The sequence below is a fragment of the Colobus angolensis genome, unplaced genomic scaffold (genome assembly GCF_000951035.1).
Source record: "Colobus angolensis palliatus isolate OR3802 unplaced genomic scaffold, Cang.pa_1.0 Scaffold68, whole genome shotgun sequence".
NCBI lineage: Eukaryota > Metazoa > Chordata > Mammalia > Primates > Cercopithecidae > Colobus > Colobus angolensis.
The window spans coordinates 5,444,921-5,460,995 of NW_012120487.1; the positions used below are offsets into that span (position 1 = coordinate 5,444,921).

Genomic DNA, 16,075 nt, shown 5'->3' on the forward strand with positions numbered 1-16,075 from the left:
ACAAGGTCAGGAGTTCAAGACCAGTCTGGCCAATATGGTGAAACCCCGTCTTTACCAAAAATACAAAAATTAGCCAGGCGTGGTGGCACGCGCCGGTAGTCCCAGCTACTTGGGAGGCTGAAGCAGAAGAATTGCTTGAACCTGGGAGGCAGAGGTTGCAGTGAGCCGAGATCATGCCACTGCACTCCAGCCTAGGCGTCAGAGTGAGACTCCGTCTCAAAAAAAGAAAAAAAAAGATCTAGAAAAAAGAAATTCTAACATTGGAAAAAGTCTTCTAGACATTGTTAGGCAAAGAATTCATGACTTAGAAAGCAAAAGCAAATGCAACAAAAACAACAATAAATAAATGGGACCTAATGATACTAAAAAGCTTCTGTACAGCAAAAGAAATAATCAGCAGACTCTAAACAGACAATCCACAGGGTGGGAGAAAATATTTGCAAACTATGCATCCAACAAAGGACCAATATCCAGAATCTACAAGGAACTCAAACAAATCAGCAAGAAAAAAACAAATAATCCCATCAAAAAGTGGGCAAAAAGCCAGGTGCGGTGGCTCACACCTGTAATCCCAGCACTCTGGGAGGCTGAGGTGAGTTGATCACTTGAGGTAGGAGTTTGAGACTAGCCTGGCCAACATGGTGAAATCCCGCCTCTACTAAAATACAAAAATTAGTTGGGCGTGGTAGCAAGTGCCTGTAGTCCCAGCTACTCAGGAGGTTGAGGCAGGAGAATTGCTAGAACTCAGGAGGTAGAGGTTGTAGTGAGCCAAGTTCGCACCACTGAACTCTAGCCTGGGCAACAGATCAAGACTCCCTCTCAAAAAAACAAAAGGGAAAAAAAGTAGGCAAAGGACATGAATAGACAATTCTCAAAAGAAGGTATAGAAACAGCCAGCAAACATATGAAAAAAATATTCAACAGCACTAATTATCAGGGAAATGCAAATTAAAACCACAATGAAATACCACCTTATTCCTGTTAGAATGGCCATAATTTAAAAAGCAAAAAATAACAGATGTTAGTGTGGATGCAGTGAAAAAGGAACACTTCTACACTGCTGGTGGGAATGTACACTTGTACAACCACTATAGAAAACACTGTGGAGATTCCTTAAAGAACTAAAAGTAGATCCACCATTTGATTCAGCAATCCCACTTCTGGGTATCTACCCAAAGGAAAAGAAGTCATTATATTAAAAAAAGACACATGCACACGCATGTTTATAGCAGCACAATTTGCAATGGTAAAAATATGGAACCAGCCTAAATGCCCATCAACCAATGAGTGGATGAAGAAAATGTGGTATATATACACCATGGAATACTACTCAGCCATAAAAAGGAATGAAATAATGGCATTTGCAGCAACCTGGATGGAATTGGAGACCATTATTCTTTTTTTTTTTTTTTTTTTTTGAGACGGAGTCTCGCTCTGTCGCCCGGACTGGAGTGCAGTGGCCGGATCTCAGCTCACTGCAAGCTCCACCTCCTGGGTTTACACCATTCTCCTGCCTCAGCCTCCCGAGTAGCTGGGACTACAGGCGCCCGCCACCTCGCCCGGCTAGTTTTTGTATTTTTAGTAGAGATGGGGTTTCACTGTGTTAGCCAGGATGGTCTCGATCTCCTGACCTCGTGATCCGCCCGTCTCGGCCTCCCAAAGTGCTGGGATTACAGGCTTGAGCCACCGCGCCCGGCCAGTTGAGACCATTATTCTAAGTGAAGTAACTTGGGAATGGAAAAATCAAATATCACATATCCTCACTTATAAGTGGGAGCTAAGCTATGAGGATGCATAGGCATAAGAATGATATAAGGGACTTTGGGGACTCAAGGGGAAGGGTGGAAGGGGGGTGAGAAATAAAAGACTACATATTGGGTACAATGTACACTGGTCAGGTGACAAGTGCACCAAAACCTCAGAAATCACCACTTAAAAACTTATCCCTGTAACCAAAAACCACCTGTTCCCCAAAAACTATTGAAATAAAATTAAACAACAACAACGAAAAACTGCCTTAAAAAATGACTGTTAAAATGTGGCAAAAAGCCACAGGAACTAATGAAGTCCCAAACTGGATAGCAATGCAGGTTTGGGAAGTTATCATCTATAGCAATGATCCCCAAATAACAGCTCAGTATATTGGAATCATCTGAATAGCATTTCCAAATATAGATTCCTAGGACCAGTGCTTGGAGTCTGACTCACCAGGTGTGGGAAGAGGCCTAGAAATCTGTATTTTAAGAAAGCTCCCCAATCATTCTGTGACATTCATTTTTCAACTACTGTTCTAACTTTTTAGACTATGACCCACACACTTCACATGATGTGAAGGATTTCAATTTGCTCTGTGGGTAATGTCCCTGGTCACCTCTTTTTGATGTTTTCTGGTTTCAGAATCACGGATGGCATCACTGAAGATTTCCGTCCCCCTCTGATAGGGGTAAGTATTCTCTCCTCTTTAATGTCTATGGTTTTCGAAGCTGGAATTCGGGTTCTCAGGATTATGCAACGTTTGGGTGGAGCCTCATCATCCTCAGTATAACAGAGTCCAGTCTCTCTGGTTTTCTCTGGGGCTTTCAGAGCTGGAGACAAGGTCTGAAGTTTATCAGGCTGAGATCTCTTAGAAGGTGAGGTGATCTCCGAGAAGGCCACTTTCCGTTTCATTCTTCCTGGAGAATCCAAGGAGGCACATGAAGTCTGCTGGGACATCTGAGGGTTACCTAAGCCCAAGATAAATCACCACAGACAATGTGTAAGTTTTTTACCTAACAACATACAAACCCGCAATCTCATTACAGCCAAATTCTGCCACTGAGTTATACGTAAAACATGAATTAGCTATATTTTTAATCATTCCAGGCTTTCTTTCTCCAGCCCGGGTAGCTCTAATAATTTTTCATCTCTCACCTAAATTTTAGGAGTGATTTTCCTAGTTAGAACCATAAGTCAACTTTTAATTCAGTTTTTGCAGATAAATGGGGTAAGTCTTCTCTCATCTCTAACAGGTTTCCCTGAAATAACCTATCAGAACAGTGGGTCTCAACTGGGGTAACATCACATGCCTTTTACCCTAACTCAATGACATTTGAAGAAATTTATACTAGAGATGCTATCAAGTAACAATGATTACTTGATAGCACAATAACCCAGATTATATCTGCCAATGGAGAGAAGTGGGGTTCCTGGGAACAATCCACTGGGTTCTGTGAATACACAAAACTGTGTGGAATTGCTCCTCCCTCACGAGGATCACAGCACCAAGGACCCCAGCTGCCCATTTGCAGATACCAACTGAGCAGTTAAAAAGGCAGGCGTGTGCCGGGGGCTAAGGTTAAACAAAAGTTGAATGAGGCTCAACCCTGGTTCCAATACACAAAACACTCTAGTCTAACAGATGATATACAAGACTGCCTATTATATTATATAAAGTGAAATAAGTGTCCAGAAGCACATGAGTGCTCATAAAGATGGCTTTTGAGATATACCTTGAAAGAAAGGTAAAATTTCAACAGAGTTGAAAGACGAAGAAGAGAGGACATAAGGAAAAAAAAAAAAGAAAAACCCCCTCGTTTCCTTTTTTCTTTTTTTTGAGACAGAGTCTCGCTCTGTCGCCCAGGCTGGAGCGCAATAGCGTGATCTCAGCTCACTGCAACCTGTGCCTCCTGGGTTCAAGTGATTCTCCTGCCTCAGCCTCCCAGGTAGCTGGGATTATAGGCACGCGCTGCCACACCCGGCTAATTTTTTTGCATTTTTAGTAGAGACAGGGTTTCACCATGTTGGCCAGGCTGGTCTTCAATGCCTGACCTCAGTCGATCCACCTGCCTCGGCCTCCAAAAGTGTTGGGATTACAGGCGTGAGCCACCGGGCCCAGTCAGCCCCTTCATTTCTGAAGGTAGTATTACAGATTAGTTAACATTTTTGCTGCATTTTCTAACTGTTTTGTACTTTACATTCAGCTCCTAAAACACATAGTGTACTATAGAGCTATCAAGAATACAAGTAACTTATACTTGAAGAACTTGACACCTACACAAAAAATTCAAAAAGGATGAATGACTATATATAACAAGTGAGGATGAGCTCTCAGAAAGGCTGGGGAGTGAGTTTCAGATACATTGTAAGGGGAAAAAGCAAGTTGGAAAAGAATATATCCAGTATGCTACCCCATTGGTAAGAAAATGAAAAATAAATGTGTGTCTGTACATAGGTATACATATATGCATACACATCTGCTGATTCTTCCAAAACAAAACATATGAAAGATAAACCAGAAAGTAAAACGATTAATTAACATATAGAAGGTGGGGTAAGCAGGGTGGGAAGGCAAGGAAAGGAGTAGTGCTTTTCTAGGTAGATTTAAGTAGTTTTGACTCGAATGATATTAATGTTTCACATATTTAAAAAATTAAATAAAAAATGGGTGAAGTCTTAAAATGAAACACAAACTCTGATAGCTGGGCATGGTGGCTCATGCCTGTAATCCCAGCACTTCGGGAGGCCAAGGCGCGGGGATCACTTGAGCCTAGGAGTTTGAGACCAGCCTGGGCAACATGGCAAGACCCTCTTGCTACAAAAAATTAAAATAAAATTAGCCAGGGAGAGTGGTACGCACTTGTAGTCCCAGCTACTTGGGAGACTGAGGCAGGAGGATCATTTGAGCCCAGGAGGTCAATCCTACAATAAGTCGTGATTGTGCCATTGCATTCCAACCTGGGTGACACAGCAAGACTCTGTCTCAAAAAACAAAAACAAAAAAACCCAGAAAATAGAGCCAAGTGCAGTGACCTACCCTTGTAGTCCCCGCTACTGGGGAGGCTGAGGCAGGAGGATTGCTTGAGCCTGATCACTTGAGTTCCAGGCTATAGTGCACTATGATCACTAACTCAATACTGTCCCATAAATGAACATTTTTATCACATAATCCTTTAGCCCCAGTATTGCCCACTGTGATCCATTCCACAACTTACTGCCAAGCTTCAGCCTCTTCCTGGCTCTTGGGGTAAGAGGATGGGTAGGAGTTTGGCGAGATTTGGAGGCGGAATGCCTTGATTCAATCCTTTTGGCCACATGTTCTGCTGGGGTCCAAGAAGGGCTTTCTGCACTCTTACTCTTTGTTCCCACGGGCTTCTGGCACTTGGCTGCACTCTCTAGTGGTTTATTCAACTCCGCAAATAGTTCTGAGGACAGTGGCCTGAACTTCTTCTCATCCCAGGATAGTTTCACAAAGAGAGTCTTCTCATTTTTCAGATTTGTCGGTACCACATCCTTTGGGGCTAAAGGTATCACCTGAATTCAGAAGTACAGGTAAGCAGGAAGAGATGAGCCCCAAGAGAGCCAAGGAGTATGCCATCAGAGCTACAATTAAAAACATTTAAGTCCGGCCGGGCGCGGTGGCTCAAGCCTGTAATCCCAGCACTTTGGGAGGCCGAGACGGGCGGATCACAAGGTCAGGAGATCGAGACCATCCTGGCTAACATGGTGAAACCCCGTCTCTACTAAAAATACAAAAAACTAGCCGGACGACGTGGCGGGCGCCTGTAGTCCCAGCTACTTGGGAGGCTGAGGCAGGAGAATGGCGTGAACCCGGGAGGCGGAGCTTGCAGTGAGCTGAGATCCGGCCACTGCACTCCAGCCTGGGCGGCAGAGCGAGACTCTGTCTCAAAAAAAAAAAAAAAAAAAAAAAAAAAAAATTTAAGTCCACATCTGTACCTAAAATGTTACCTTTCCAATCTAAAGAGGCACAGACATGGCATAACATACTGCTAGAAAAACACATAAGAATAATGAGTATTTACTGAGTATTTACTCATTTAATCATTAATGGCTTTAAAGACATCAATGAAATATATAAATTATTCCTTTCATTTTAAAAAATGTTTATTGTTCACCTCTCAATTCCTATTATTATCAACCTAGTTGAAACACGCATCATCTCACTCCTGGCTTATTTTCACAGATTCCTCCTAGCTGATATTCTTATACCCTACCATTGCTTTCTTTTCCAGTCCATTCTGTTCACCTATGCCAAGTTTCCCCACCAACTTATCTCAACATGCTCTCCTGCTCAGCAGCCAATAATGACTCCCACTGTTGTAAGACTAAATTACTTAAACTACTTTTTCAATGCCTTCTAAGATCTGGCCTCGTTTTACCTACAGAGTGCGCAATACTGCTTGAAGTGGTCTTGTCACAGTCCTGCTATTCCCACCACTGTGCTCCTGCCTAGATGCCCCAAGCCCTGTGCCTCTCTGCGTATACTCATCCTACTGCCTCAACTTCTGCATCTGCCTCACACTCCTTTAGCTTTCTCTCCTTCGCTCATTTAACTCAAAGATAAATTACAATAATCATGCCAGACGAGAGTCTCTGCCCTAATGCTCAATGAACCACATAATCAGCATACAACCACACCTCACGCCACAACCTAATCTCATGTTGGGGAGCCTGAAGTCACTTCAGGAAAAACTCATAACCGGTGACTTACTTCAGCGTGCAAACCAGCCGCTCATTAGCACCTGATTTATTATGAAATCCTGTCATACAAATTTGTCTGTAGCAACTAGCACTCTTTGTACTGATTTACTCAAGGTGCAGTCCTCGTTTAAGCCAGCATATTCAGCCTCACAATGCTCTATGCATGCCACAGTCATAGCTAAATATAACATCGGGCTGAGATACATCTGCTAATTCCTGCTCATCCCTCAGGTCACAACCCAAATGTCACTTCTTGCAGGAGGCTCCTAACACATGATATGTGCTCTCAATAAACATTTGTTGAGATGAAACAGGCAAGCACAGAAGATGACAGAAAATAATATATTCCCCATGGGGTAAATTAGAGCCGGTAATATTTCTGGGGTCATGCAGTTCAGGAGGCAGACAGAAATAAACTTCAAGGTAGAACCAAGGATTGTGACATCACCTACCCGAACAAGGCCAATGATGGTCTCCGCATTAATGTTGCCGTCACAGGCCGGGTAATCATACCAGAATATTTCCTGTGCACCAGGCTTCCGGCCCAGCAAATGCCGTTTACAGGCAGGGACTTCACAGAATCGGACAAACCATTGTACTCGAGCACGTTTCTTACGAGGAGGATCAGAATCTAGAAGGAATTTGGTGGAAAGGGAAAGGTTAAGACAACTCAAGGACACTTTACTGGGCAATTCCTATGTGCCAGACACCTTGTGCTTAGCCCTTGACATGTGTCGTTTTGTTTTGTTTTTTCAGACAGTCTCTGTCACCCAGGCTAGAGTGCAGTGCTCCCATCTTGGCTCACTGCAACCTCCGCCTCCGGGGTGCAAGCGATTCTGCTGCCCCAGCCTCCTGAGTAGCTGAGATTATAGGCGCCTGCCATCCTACCTGGCTAATTTTTATATTTTTAGTAGAGACGAGGTTTCACCATGTTGGCCAGGATGGTCTCAAACTCATGACCTCATGTGATCTGCCTACCTTGGCCTCCCAAAGTGCTGGAATCACAAGCATAAGCCACCACGTCCGGCCAACATTTTTCTATTTTTTTTTTGATACGGAATCTTATTCTGTCCCCCAGGCTGGAGTGCAGTGGCATGATCTCGGCTCACTGCAACCTCTGCCTCCCTGGTTCAGGAGATTCTCCTGGCTCAACCTCCCAAGTAGCTGGGACCACAGGCCTGTGCCACCATGCCTAGCTAATTTTTATATTTTTAGTAAAGATGGGGTTTCACCATGTTGGCCAGGCTGGTCTCAAACCCTTGACCTCAAATGATCCACCCGCCTTGGCCTTTCAAACTGCTGGGATTACAGGCATGATCCACTGTGCCTGGCCCAACATGTTTTACCTTTTTTTTCTTTGAGACAGAGTCTCACTCTGTCAGCTGGACTGGAGTGCAGTGGCTTGATCCTGGCTCACTGCAAGCTCTGCCTCCCAGGTTCACGCCATTATCCTGCCTCAGCCTCCCAAGTAGCTGGGATTACAGGCACCCGCCACCACGCCCGGGTAATTTTTTTTTTGCATTTTTAGTAGACAGGGTTTCACCGTGTTAGCCAGGACGGTCTCAATCTCCTGACCTTGTTATCTGCCTGCCTCGGCCTCCCAAAGTGCTGGGATTACAGGCGTTAGCCACCACACCCGGCCGATCTTTAATCCTTCTAATAACCCTACAAGGTAGGTACTACAGCTATCCCCCTTTTCAGGCAAAGAAATCAAGTGACGGGGACCTTAAAGAGTTTGTCAAAGGTCACATGACCAACTGCAGTAATCTAATTCCAGCCCACACACCCGCTCTTCTGCGGTTGCTCCATTTCCTAATGGTGCTATCAGCCAGCAAAGGAATGACAAAAAGGCCTCTGAGAGGAGCAACTCTAAACACAGGCAATGAACAAATAAAAATCAGTGACTATAAAGACAGAATCAAACAGCAGCAAAACAAAAATCCTACAAAAAGTTGGCCAGGTGTGGCGGCTCACGCCTGTAATCCCAGCACTTTGGGAGGCAGATCATGAGGTCAGGAGCTCGAGCTCATCCTGGCTAACACGGTGAAACCCTGTCTCTACTAAAAATACAAAAAATTAGCTGGGCGTGGTGGCGGGTGCCCGTAGTCCCAGCTACTCGGGAGGCTGAGGCAGGAGAATGGCTTGAACCCAGGAGGTGGAGCTTGCAATGAGCCAAGATAGTGCCACTGCACTCCAGCCTGGGCAACAAGAGCAAGACTGTCTCAAAAAAAAAAAAAAAAATTAGCCGGGCATGGTGGCAGGTGCCTGTCATCCCAGCCACTCGGGAGGCTGAGGCAGGAGAATTGTTTGAACCCAGGAGGCTGAGGTTGCATGAGGTGAGATTGCACCACTGCACTCCAGTCTGGGCAACAGAGCATGATTCTGTCACTCACACACACACACACACACACAAAGAATTACAGCACCAACCACTGAGATGACTTCTGGCAAACGCATGCTTGCAATCTTCAGCTTTATTATTACCACATACGATTTGCATCACTCCACACCAGCAATAGCTCCAACTGAAAGAACACTCACTACTGCCATCATCATCATCTCTTCTCTTCTTAGCTTTCTTCAGAGAAAGACTAAAGCCATCCAATGGAGCACCAAGAGAGGATTCTAGAATCTACACACCAAAAACCGTGATTCTGATGTGCTGCCTCTATTGGACATTAGTTTGATGAGGTTTTTCTCCATACTTCAAAGTATGTCAAAGAGAAAGTATGTCAAAGATCCCCCTTATCTATATGCAGTACTCTCCCCTTATCTGCTGAGGGTATGTGCCAAGACCAATAGATGTAGTAGATGTTTGAACCTGCAGATACTGCCACTAACCCTGTATATGCTATGCTTTTTCCTATACATACATACTGTACAGCACGGATACACTGGACAAAGGGATGACTCACATTCCAGGTGGGACAGCGTGAGATTTCACCACATTACTCACAATGGCACACAATTTAAAGCTTATGACTTATTTCTGGAATCTTCCATTTAATATTTTTGGACTACGGTTGTCATCAGGTAACTGAAATTGCAGAAACTGAAACCATGGATAAGGGGGAGTATAGTAATGTAAAACATCTTTATCCACTTAGTCTGTCAGTTCCTTCTCCTGGGCATATATATTACCACAGGATTACCTAATGACCATGCCATTCTTCTGTCTCTTGAACGAGGCAGTTTTGGATAGTTTCAAATTGCTGTCTTCCTAATCCTCCTTGTGGAGCCGTGCCCCGCTCCCACATTTCTGTGCTCTCCTCTTGTTTTGCGGAGGGTTAGAAGGTCAGCAAATCAGCTAAGGCTTTCAATGTGGGCTTGTAGGCTCTGGTTGATGCCACCTTCCATTTTGCTCCTCCAGCCTAGGGGCAGTAGTGGCTTCCTGCACTTACTCATCTCTGGGAAATGTCACCTTTCCTTCTAGCCTTTCCAACACCCACACACAAGTTCCTCTGGGTAAAACACCTTAAGTGTTTTTGTTTTCCCTGACTGAAACTCCAACTGCTACACCTTCGAAATCCAACTTCCCTCTTCATTTATAATGAAGTAGCACTTGCAAAATGTATTACTAACCTTCATGTCAAAATTAAAGGACACGTCTCTATGATAGTGCAAATTAACTGTTTTTTCCTTCTCTCTTCCTCCCAAATTCATCCATTCTCTCCATCCCCCCCAACTCTGCCTTAATAGCCATTCTTATCTCCCCAAATAATGAAAAAGTTAAATTATTGAGCCTTCTAGTTCCATTTTACTCAATACTGCTTTGGTGAGTAAAGAAGTTTTCTAGATGGAAGAAGATGCAGCTAGTTCTTACGTGATCCCACCTCAGTCTAATGTGCCCTGCACAGTGCTGTGAACAAAAGAATCGACAATCTCCCCACCTCCCAATCATTCATGACAAGGAATGGTTTATTATTCCAGTCCCAAACTCACCATCTTCAAACAATTCAAGCAATTTAGCAACATACGGGTTTTCATCATCATCCCCTTCAATCAACACAAACTGTCCAATCTGGATGTGAATCTCAGTGGAACAACCTTCTGTCTTCACACACATTTCTCTAGAAGTAACAGAGAAGCACATTAGGAAATAACTTAAAAGTGGGTCAAGCTCTTCAGATCCCCTGGGCACAAAGAAGAGGGCTCTCCAATCTCCTGATTTCTTTCTGCTGACCAACTCTCCTACTGGGAAAACAATTCGCCCAGTTATATTTAAGAATAGGCAAAGTGGGTTGAATGAATTGTTTTAGCTGAGTAATGAATCCAAAGGTCTTATTATGAACCCTAATTCCTCTCAGTTATTGACAAAGAACAGCAAATGCTTCCCACAACAAATGTTTCCCAAGGCTATCAAGCTGCTCAGTAACAAAGTCAAACTGTCAGAGATCTCCAGGGCTGGGAAAGACACAGTAAAAACATCTATCATCTCGTTATCATCAAAAGTTATACAGAACTCACCTTAAATAGACATGACATTATTACATATATAAAATTTTATGAGCCTACCATAATTTTGCCTCATCACTAACTGCTATATTTATCCCATCACCTTCTTGCATCAAACAAAACCCCTCCTTACAATCAGTTCTAATCTCCTGTTCATTCATTGTCAATCTGTAGTAATTAGAACAGGCTAGATACAAGTTGACTGTTCAGCTTGAGAAGCTGTATTTCCAGGACAATCAAAGGATCCCATCACTCACCTATAGGTTTGGTAGTGCAGTTTTCGATCCAACAATGGCCTGCCAACCCATGAATAAGTTTTTCTGGTCTTCAGTCTTGTGGGGTAGTGTGCCATGGCTCCTGTGGAAGAATCCAAACTCTGAGTTACCACGATAAATATTTGGTATTTATCTGATGGATTCTAAGACATAGTCCCTGCCTTCAAATGAGTTCAGACTTATTTTCTGCCCCTGCTACACTCCCATATGTTTTAAACTAAGAAAACATTTTATTTGAAGTCATGGTCTATGAAGATAACACACAGGCAATTTAGTATCATCTGTGTCCATCTTGTACTATGCCTTATCTCTTCCCATCCAGGAAAACAGAAAGGTCAATTCCTAAGAAATGAAACTATAACATTTAGAAATACTAGGAATAAGGCACAATAGGTGTAAAACATCTAACAAAGTGAAATTAAAAGACAGTAATACAGGGGTTGTAAATGTCTTCATGACACTTATGAAATGCACACAGGGATAAAACATAAATACAAAGGCTGGGCGCAGTGGCTCACATCTGTAATCCCAACACTTTAAGAGGCTGAGGCAAGTGGATCACTTGAGGTCAGGAGTTCGGTACCAGGCTGGCCAACATGGTGAAACCCCGTCTCTACTAAAAATACAAAAATTAGGTGGGTGTGGTGGTAGGCGAATCACTTGAACCCGGGAGGTGGAGGTTGCAGTGAGCCGAGATCCCAACACTGTACTCTAGCCTGGGCAACAGAGCGGAACTCTGTCTCAAAAAAATAAAGGCAGATGTTAATTATCACTTCAAGGTGATAACTTGTCCTATCTTATACAGGATGGCACAGCCTTAACTCAAACCCCAAAAAGCCAGATTGCAATTACTGTGCTCTTAACTACTTCACCTTACAACACATTGTGTGAAATTGGATAATGTTAATATGTAACTGACAGCTTGCTTTTGGTGTACTTATTACAATAAATCAGGCTTCCCAGCCACTGACTGAGCACTGTGGATTGGGCCTCAATTTGCTTACCCACAAAATGGAGAGAATAGAATCTTCCTTTTATTCAACCAATATTGATTAAGTACCCTTCGTGTGCCAGGCACTATTTTAGGATAATGGAAGATTAAGTGAAAAAATGCAAAATGGTAAATCCACTTTCCCACTACCTTAATCCCTTGCATTTATTTGTAAGGTACAGTGGTTTTATTTATTAAGTATCATCGGATGAATATTACGGAACTAACATATAATTCAAGCAAAATTTTGGATTCAATTTCGGCAGATTCACAAACCTCCTAAATGCCACATATTGCCCTCCATTAAAGTTAAAAACTGTTGCAGAGGGACTCAAACCATTCTGTCATATTGGAAACTCCTTTGGCATTTCCAGCCCACCTAATACAGCAGAGAAGAGGGTACTATTATTCATGCGTTACAGACAACTAGAATCGTATCTAATCATTGCAGTTTCACAAATAGACCAGGGTAAGAATGCTTTTTCCAACTGTCACAGCAGAAGACCCTTCAGTTCCGGGATTAGACAAGAGAAGTAGAAAGAGTGCCAGCAGACTTCTCTTCTGAAAACAAGGTGAATGGCAGTCCAGCAGTTAGGAGCTCATCTGAAAAAAAGATCTGGGTAGGAGCCCAGACTGCTTAGTCACGAAAAGCGACCTAAGACACGTCCCTCTCTGGGCGCAATTTGCTACGTCCGTAAAATGGGGTAATAACCTCTGCTCCGCCTTTCCTGTAGTGATTCCTACACTATAGCTCAAAGAACGAAGTAGAGTGCTTTACAAGTGCAGATGGAGGGAAAGTCATCACTGAGCCTCAGGGTACGGAGGGCAGGAATGCTCCTGCTTCTCGGCTGTTGGCTTCCGCCTTCCCCACTGCAACTCAGTTCCCTGCAGCGCTTTTAGGAATTGGAGTGTGGAACAGAGGAACGCTCTTAACAGTTCAGAACAGTGCCCGGCACTGAACAGGCGCTTGGTACATGTCAGCTGAAAGAATCAATGAGTGAGTCTACAGAGAAAGTCCTCAGTTTCAGAGGTTCAGATGCGCCTTCCCCCGAGTCCCTCGCAACCCGCGGGACGCCACACTCACCGGGCTCCAAAGCTTCCTCCCGCTAGCCGCAAGCCCTCCGTTTCTTACCGCCTCCGCTTCGAGAGCTCCGGGGGATGCAGCACCTCTAACCTGTACCAGCAGGGCTCCTCCTACAGCTACGGGCCGCACGCCAGGACCAAAGCGTGTGTCTCGCTGGAAATGGAAAGAAGGTGGAAGGAGCAAAGAAAATTTCGCGCCAATCGGCTGGCCCCGCCCCCAGGCCGTCCCTTCGTTGCGTCACCAACTAGCTCGCCCCACCCACTACGTACACCTAAGCGGGGCGCATGACGTACATCCGCTAACATGCAGCCGCCATCATTGATTCGATCGGCGCCGCGGGGCGCGGAAGGTCTTTACGCTGAGGTGTTTCCGGTTTCAACATGGACGCCTAAGCTGTGAAACTTCTTCCAACTCTCTCCATTCCCCTAGCTGTTTTTTTCTGAACCTGGATGTGACGCATTAAAGGATCCGACGGAAATAGAATTGAAGGCATTCTAAAATGGCTAACCGTACAGTGAAAGATGCGCACAGCATCCACGGCACTAACCCTCAATATTTGGTGGAGAAGATCATTCGAACGCGAATCTATGAGTCCAAGTACTGGAAAGAGGAATGCTTTGGGCTTACGGGTGAGCGAAAGCGCGCAGAGCCCCTCTCGGCAGCCTTGTGGCCAATTTCTCCTGACCTAGCGCCAGTGGGACTAGCGACTGGCCTCTGGGGGTGGTTCTGGAGCGGAGTATGTCGATTATTCAGAAAAATTTGAGTGCCTGCTAAGTGCCTCGTCTTGTGTCGACTATTGGGAACACAGATGAATCTGATAAGGTCATATTTTGAAGGGTGTCTCAGTTGGGTTCTGTGAGTTATCCCATATTTAATGATAGCTGGCTGGGTTGCAACAGTGTTAAGCTCAGGGGTCCGAGTATAACACTTTGACACAATCTATTGAAGGTCTTTAAGGACCTAATGTTAATATGCCTGTAAACCAAATTCATGATCTTACTATCCTTAGATCTGGGCCAGTTCCAGTATTTATAAATATCAGTGCTTCAGAGAAGTCTTCCAGGTACTCTTCCGATTTGAATTCTGGCTTTAAATCCATGTCCTGTGGCAATCTGTGAACCTTGAGCAAGTCACTTTACCTTTCTTAGCCCTCATTTTCCTTACCTGGAAATAAGAACATTGCTAGAACTTACTTCATGACTTGTTAAAAAAGGTCAAGTGAGATAATATGAAAAGTTTAGCAGGGTACCTGTTTTATTATCCATTCTCAATGTATATTAGCTGCTGTCGTTACTGTTACTAATACACATTCGTTCTCCTAATATTACACTGTTGATGTGTATTTAGGAGAACCAAAGCTTGAACTAACTCTCCACTTCAACTAGGAAGAGCTTAGCCCTAATATGTCACTCTGTTGTTTTTGTTTTTTAGCTGAACTTGTAGTCGATAAAGCCATGGAGTTAAGGTTTGTGGGTGGCGTCTATGGTGGCAACATAAAACCAACACCCTTTCTGTGTTTAACCTTGAAGATGCTTCAAATTCAACCCGAGAAGGATATCATTGTAGAGTTTATCAAAAATGAAGATTTCAAGTGAGTGCATTGTTCACTAGCTAATATAAGAGGTTTAATTTTGGCGGTTCAGAATTGGGCTTTGGTTAGGAGTGGTGTACACAATGTATCTCATTTCTACAGAGTTCCACTCCAGATTTTTGCTTTTGAGTCCTTGAGTTTGTATTTTTTTTGTTTATTTTTTGTTTTGGACACAGAGTCTGTCTGTGTTGCCCAGGCTGGAGTGCAGTGGTGCAGTCTCGGCTCACTGCAACCTCCATTTCCTGGGTTCAAGTGATTCTCCTGCCCCAGTGTCCCCAGTAGCTGGGATTACAGGCATGTGCCACCACGCCTGGCTAGATTTTGTATTTTTAGTAGGGATGGGGTTTCATTATGTTGGCCAGGCAACTCCAGACCTCAGGTGATCCGCTCCCCACCAGGCCTCCCAGAGCGCCGGGAATACAGGCATGAGCCACCACACCTGGCCAAGTTTGTATTTTATCTGTTCTGATTGTATTAATCTTCTACTTTACTTTCTCAGTTTTGGTGGTAGTTTTTCCCTGAAAAAGGATTTCACAAATTCACTAAATATATATTAAGCAAAAGTGAGTGCCTGATATGTTGGTAGGCACTGGACGCTCAGGGGTGAAAATCAAACAACAAAAGGTGGTGGTTAAGAGGTGTTAGATCTGGGTTCACATCCAGATTCTGTTGCCCATTAACTTGACATTGGAGGGGTTACTTAATTTTCTAAACTTTGCTTATCTGTAAAATGGTGACTGTAATGTAAGAGTGAAAGAAAGTAATGCATGCGAATCTCTGAACACAGCATTTGCTGCATGGTAAACACCTAGAAAATGTCAGCTTCTCATTACTGTATTACCCATTCTCAAGGAAATCACAGACAAGTATAGGAGACAGATGTAATAGCTTCTTATGTGCCATGCTCTAAGGGCTTTGCATATAATAAATCGTTTCACTTTCACAACAACCTTCTAAACTTTTAATCCCTATTCTACAGGAGAGGAAACTGAGGCACAAAGATTAAGTAATTTTGCCCAAGTTCAAACAGCTAGTAAGTGGCAAATCTGGCTTCAGAGTTCATATTCTTTGGTACGGTATTCTGCTTCTTATACAACGAAACTGTGAGTTTCAAATGCCTCGTAGTTACCCAAGAGGAAATTTAAGTAGTTGGATACAGGAAAAAGGGAAGAGGGACGACTCTTTTTTTTTTTTTTTTTTTT

At 43.7% G+C, this 16,075-nt stretch overlaps 2 protein-coding genes across 2 annotated transcripts in view; one reads left to right on the plus strand and one right to left on the minus strand.

Moving 5' to 3' along the window:
• Positions 1-13,507, minus strand: part of ORC1 (origin recognition complex, subunit 1) — a 37,655-nt gene extending 24,148 nt beyond the window's left edge. Inside the window, exons 1-6 of the mRNA XM_011926278.1 lie at positions 13,283-13,507; positions 11,190-11,289; positions 10,420-10,547; positions 6,930-7,108; positions 4,971-5,289; positions 2,372-2,729 (exon numbers count right to left, since the gene is read on the minus strand). Coding sequence (XP_011781668.1) covers positions 2,372-2,729; positions 4,971-5,289; positions 6,930-7,108; positions 10,420-10,547; positions 11,190-11,284 — 1,079 coding nt within the window. The 5' untranslated portion in view covers positions 11,285-11,289; positions 13,283-13,507. The remainder of the gene's footprint in view (positions 1-2,371; positions 2,730-4,970; positions 5,290-6,929; positions 7,109-10,419; positions 10,548-11,189; positions 11,290-13,282) is intronic.
• Positions 13,508-13,555: 48 nt separating this feature from the next.
• The window catches only part of PRPF38A (pre-mRNA processing factor 38A), a 10,464-nt gene continuing 7,944 nt past the window's right edge, over positions 13,556-16,075 (plus strand). Inside the window, exons 1-2 of the mRNA XM_011926282.1 lie at positions 13,556-13,911; positions 14,714-14,873. Of these exons, the coding sequence (XP_011781672.1) occupies positions 13,782-13,911; positions 14,714-14,873 (290 nt within the window). The 5' untranslated portion in view covers positions 13,556-13,781. The remainder of the gene's footprint in view (positions 13,912-14,713; positions 14,874-16,075) is intronic.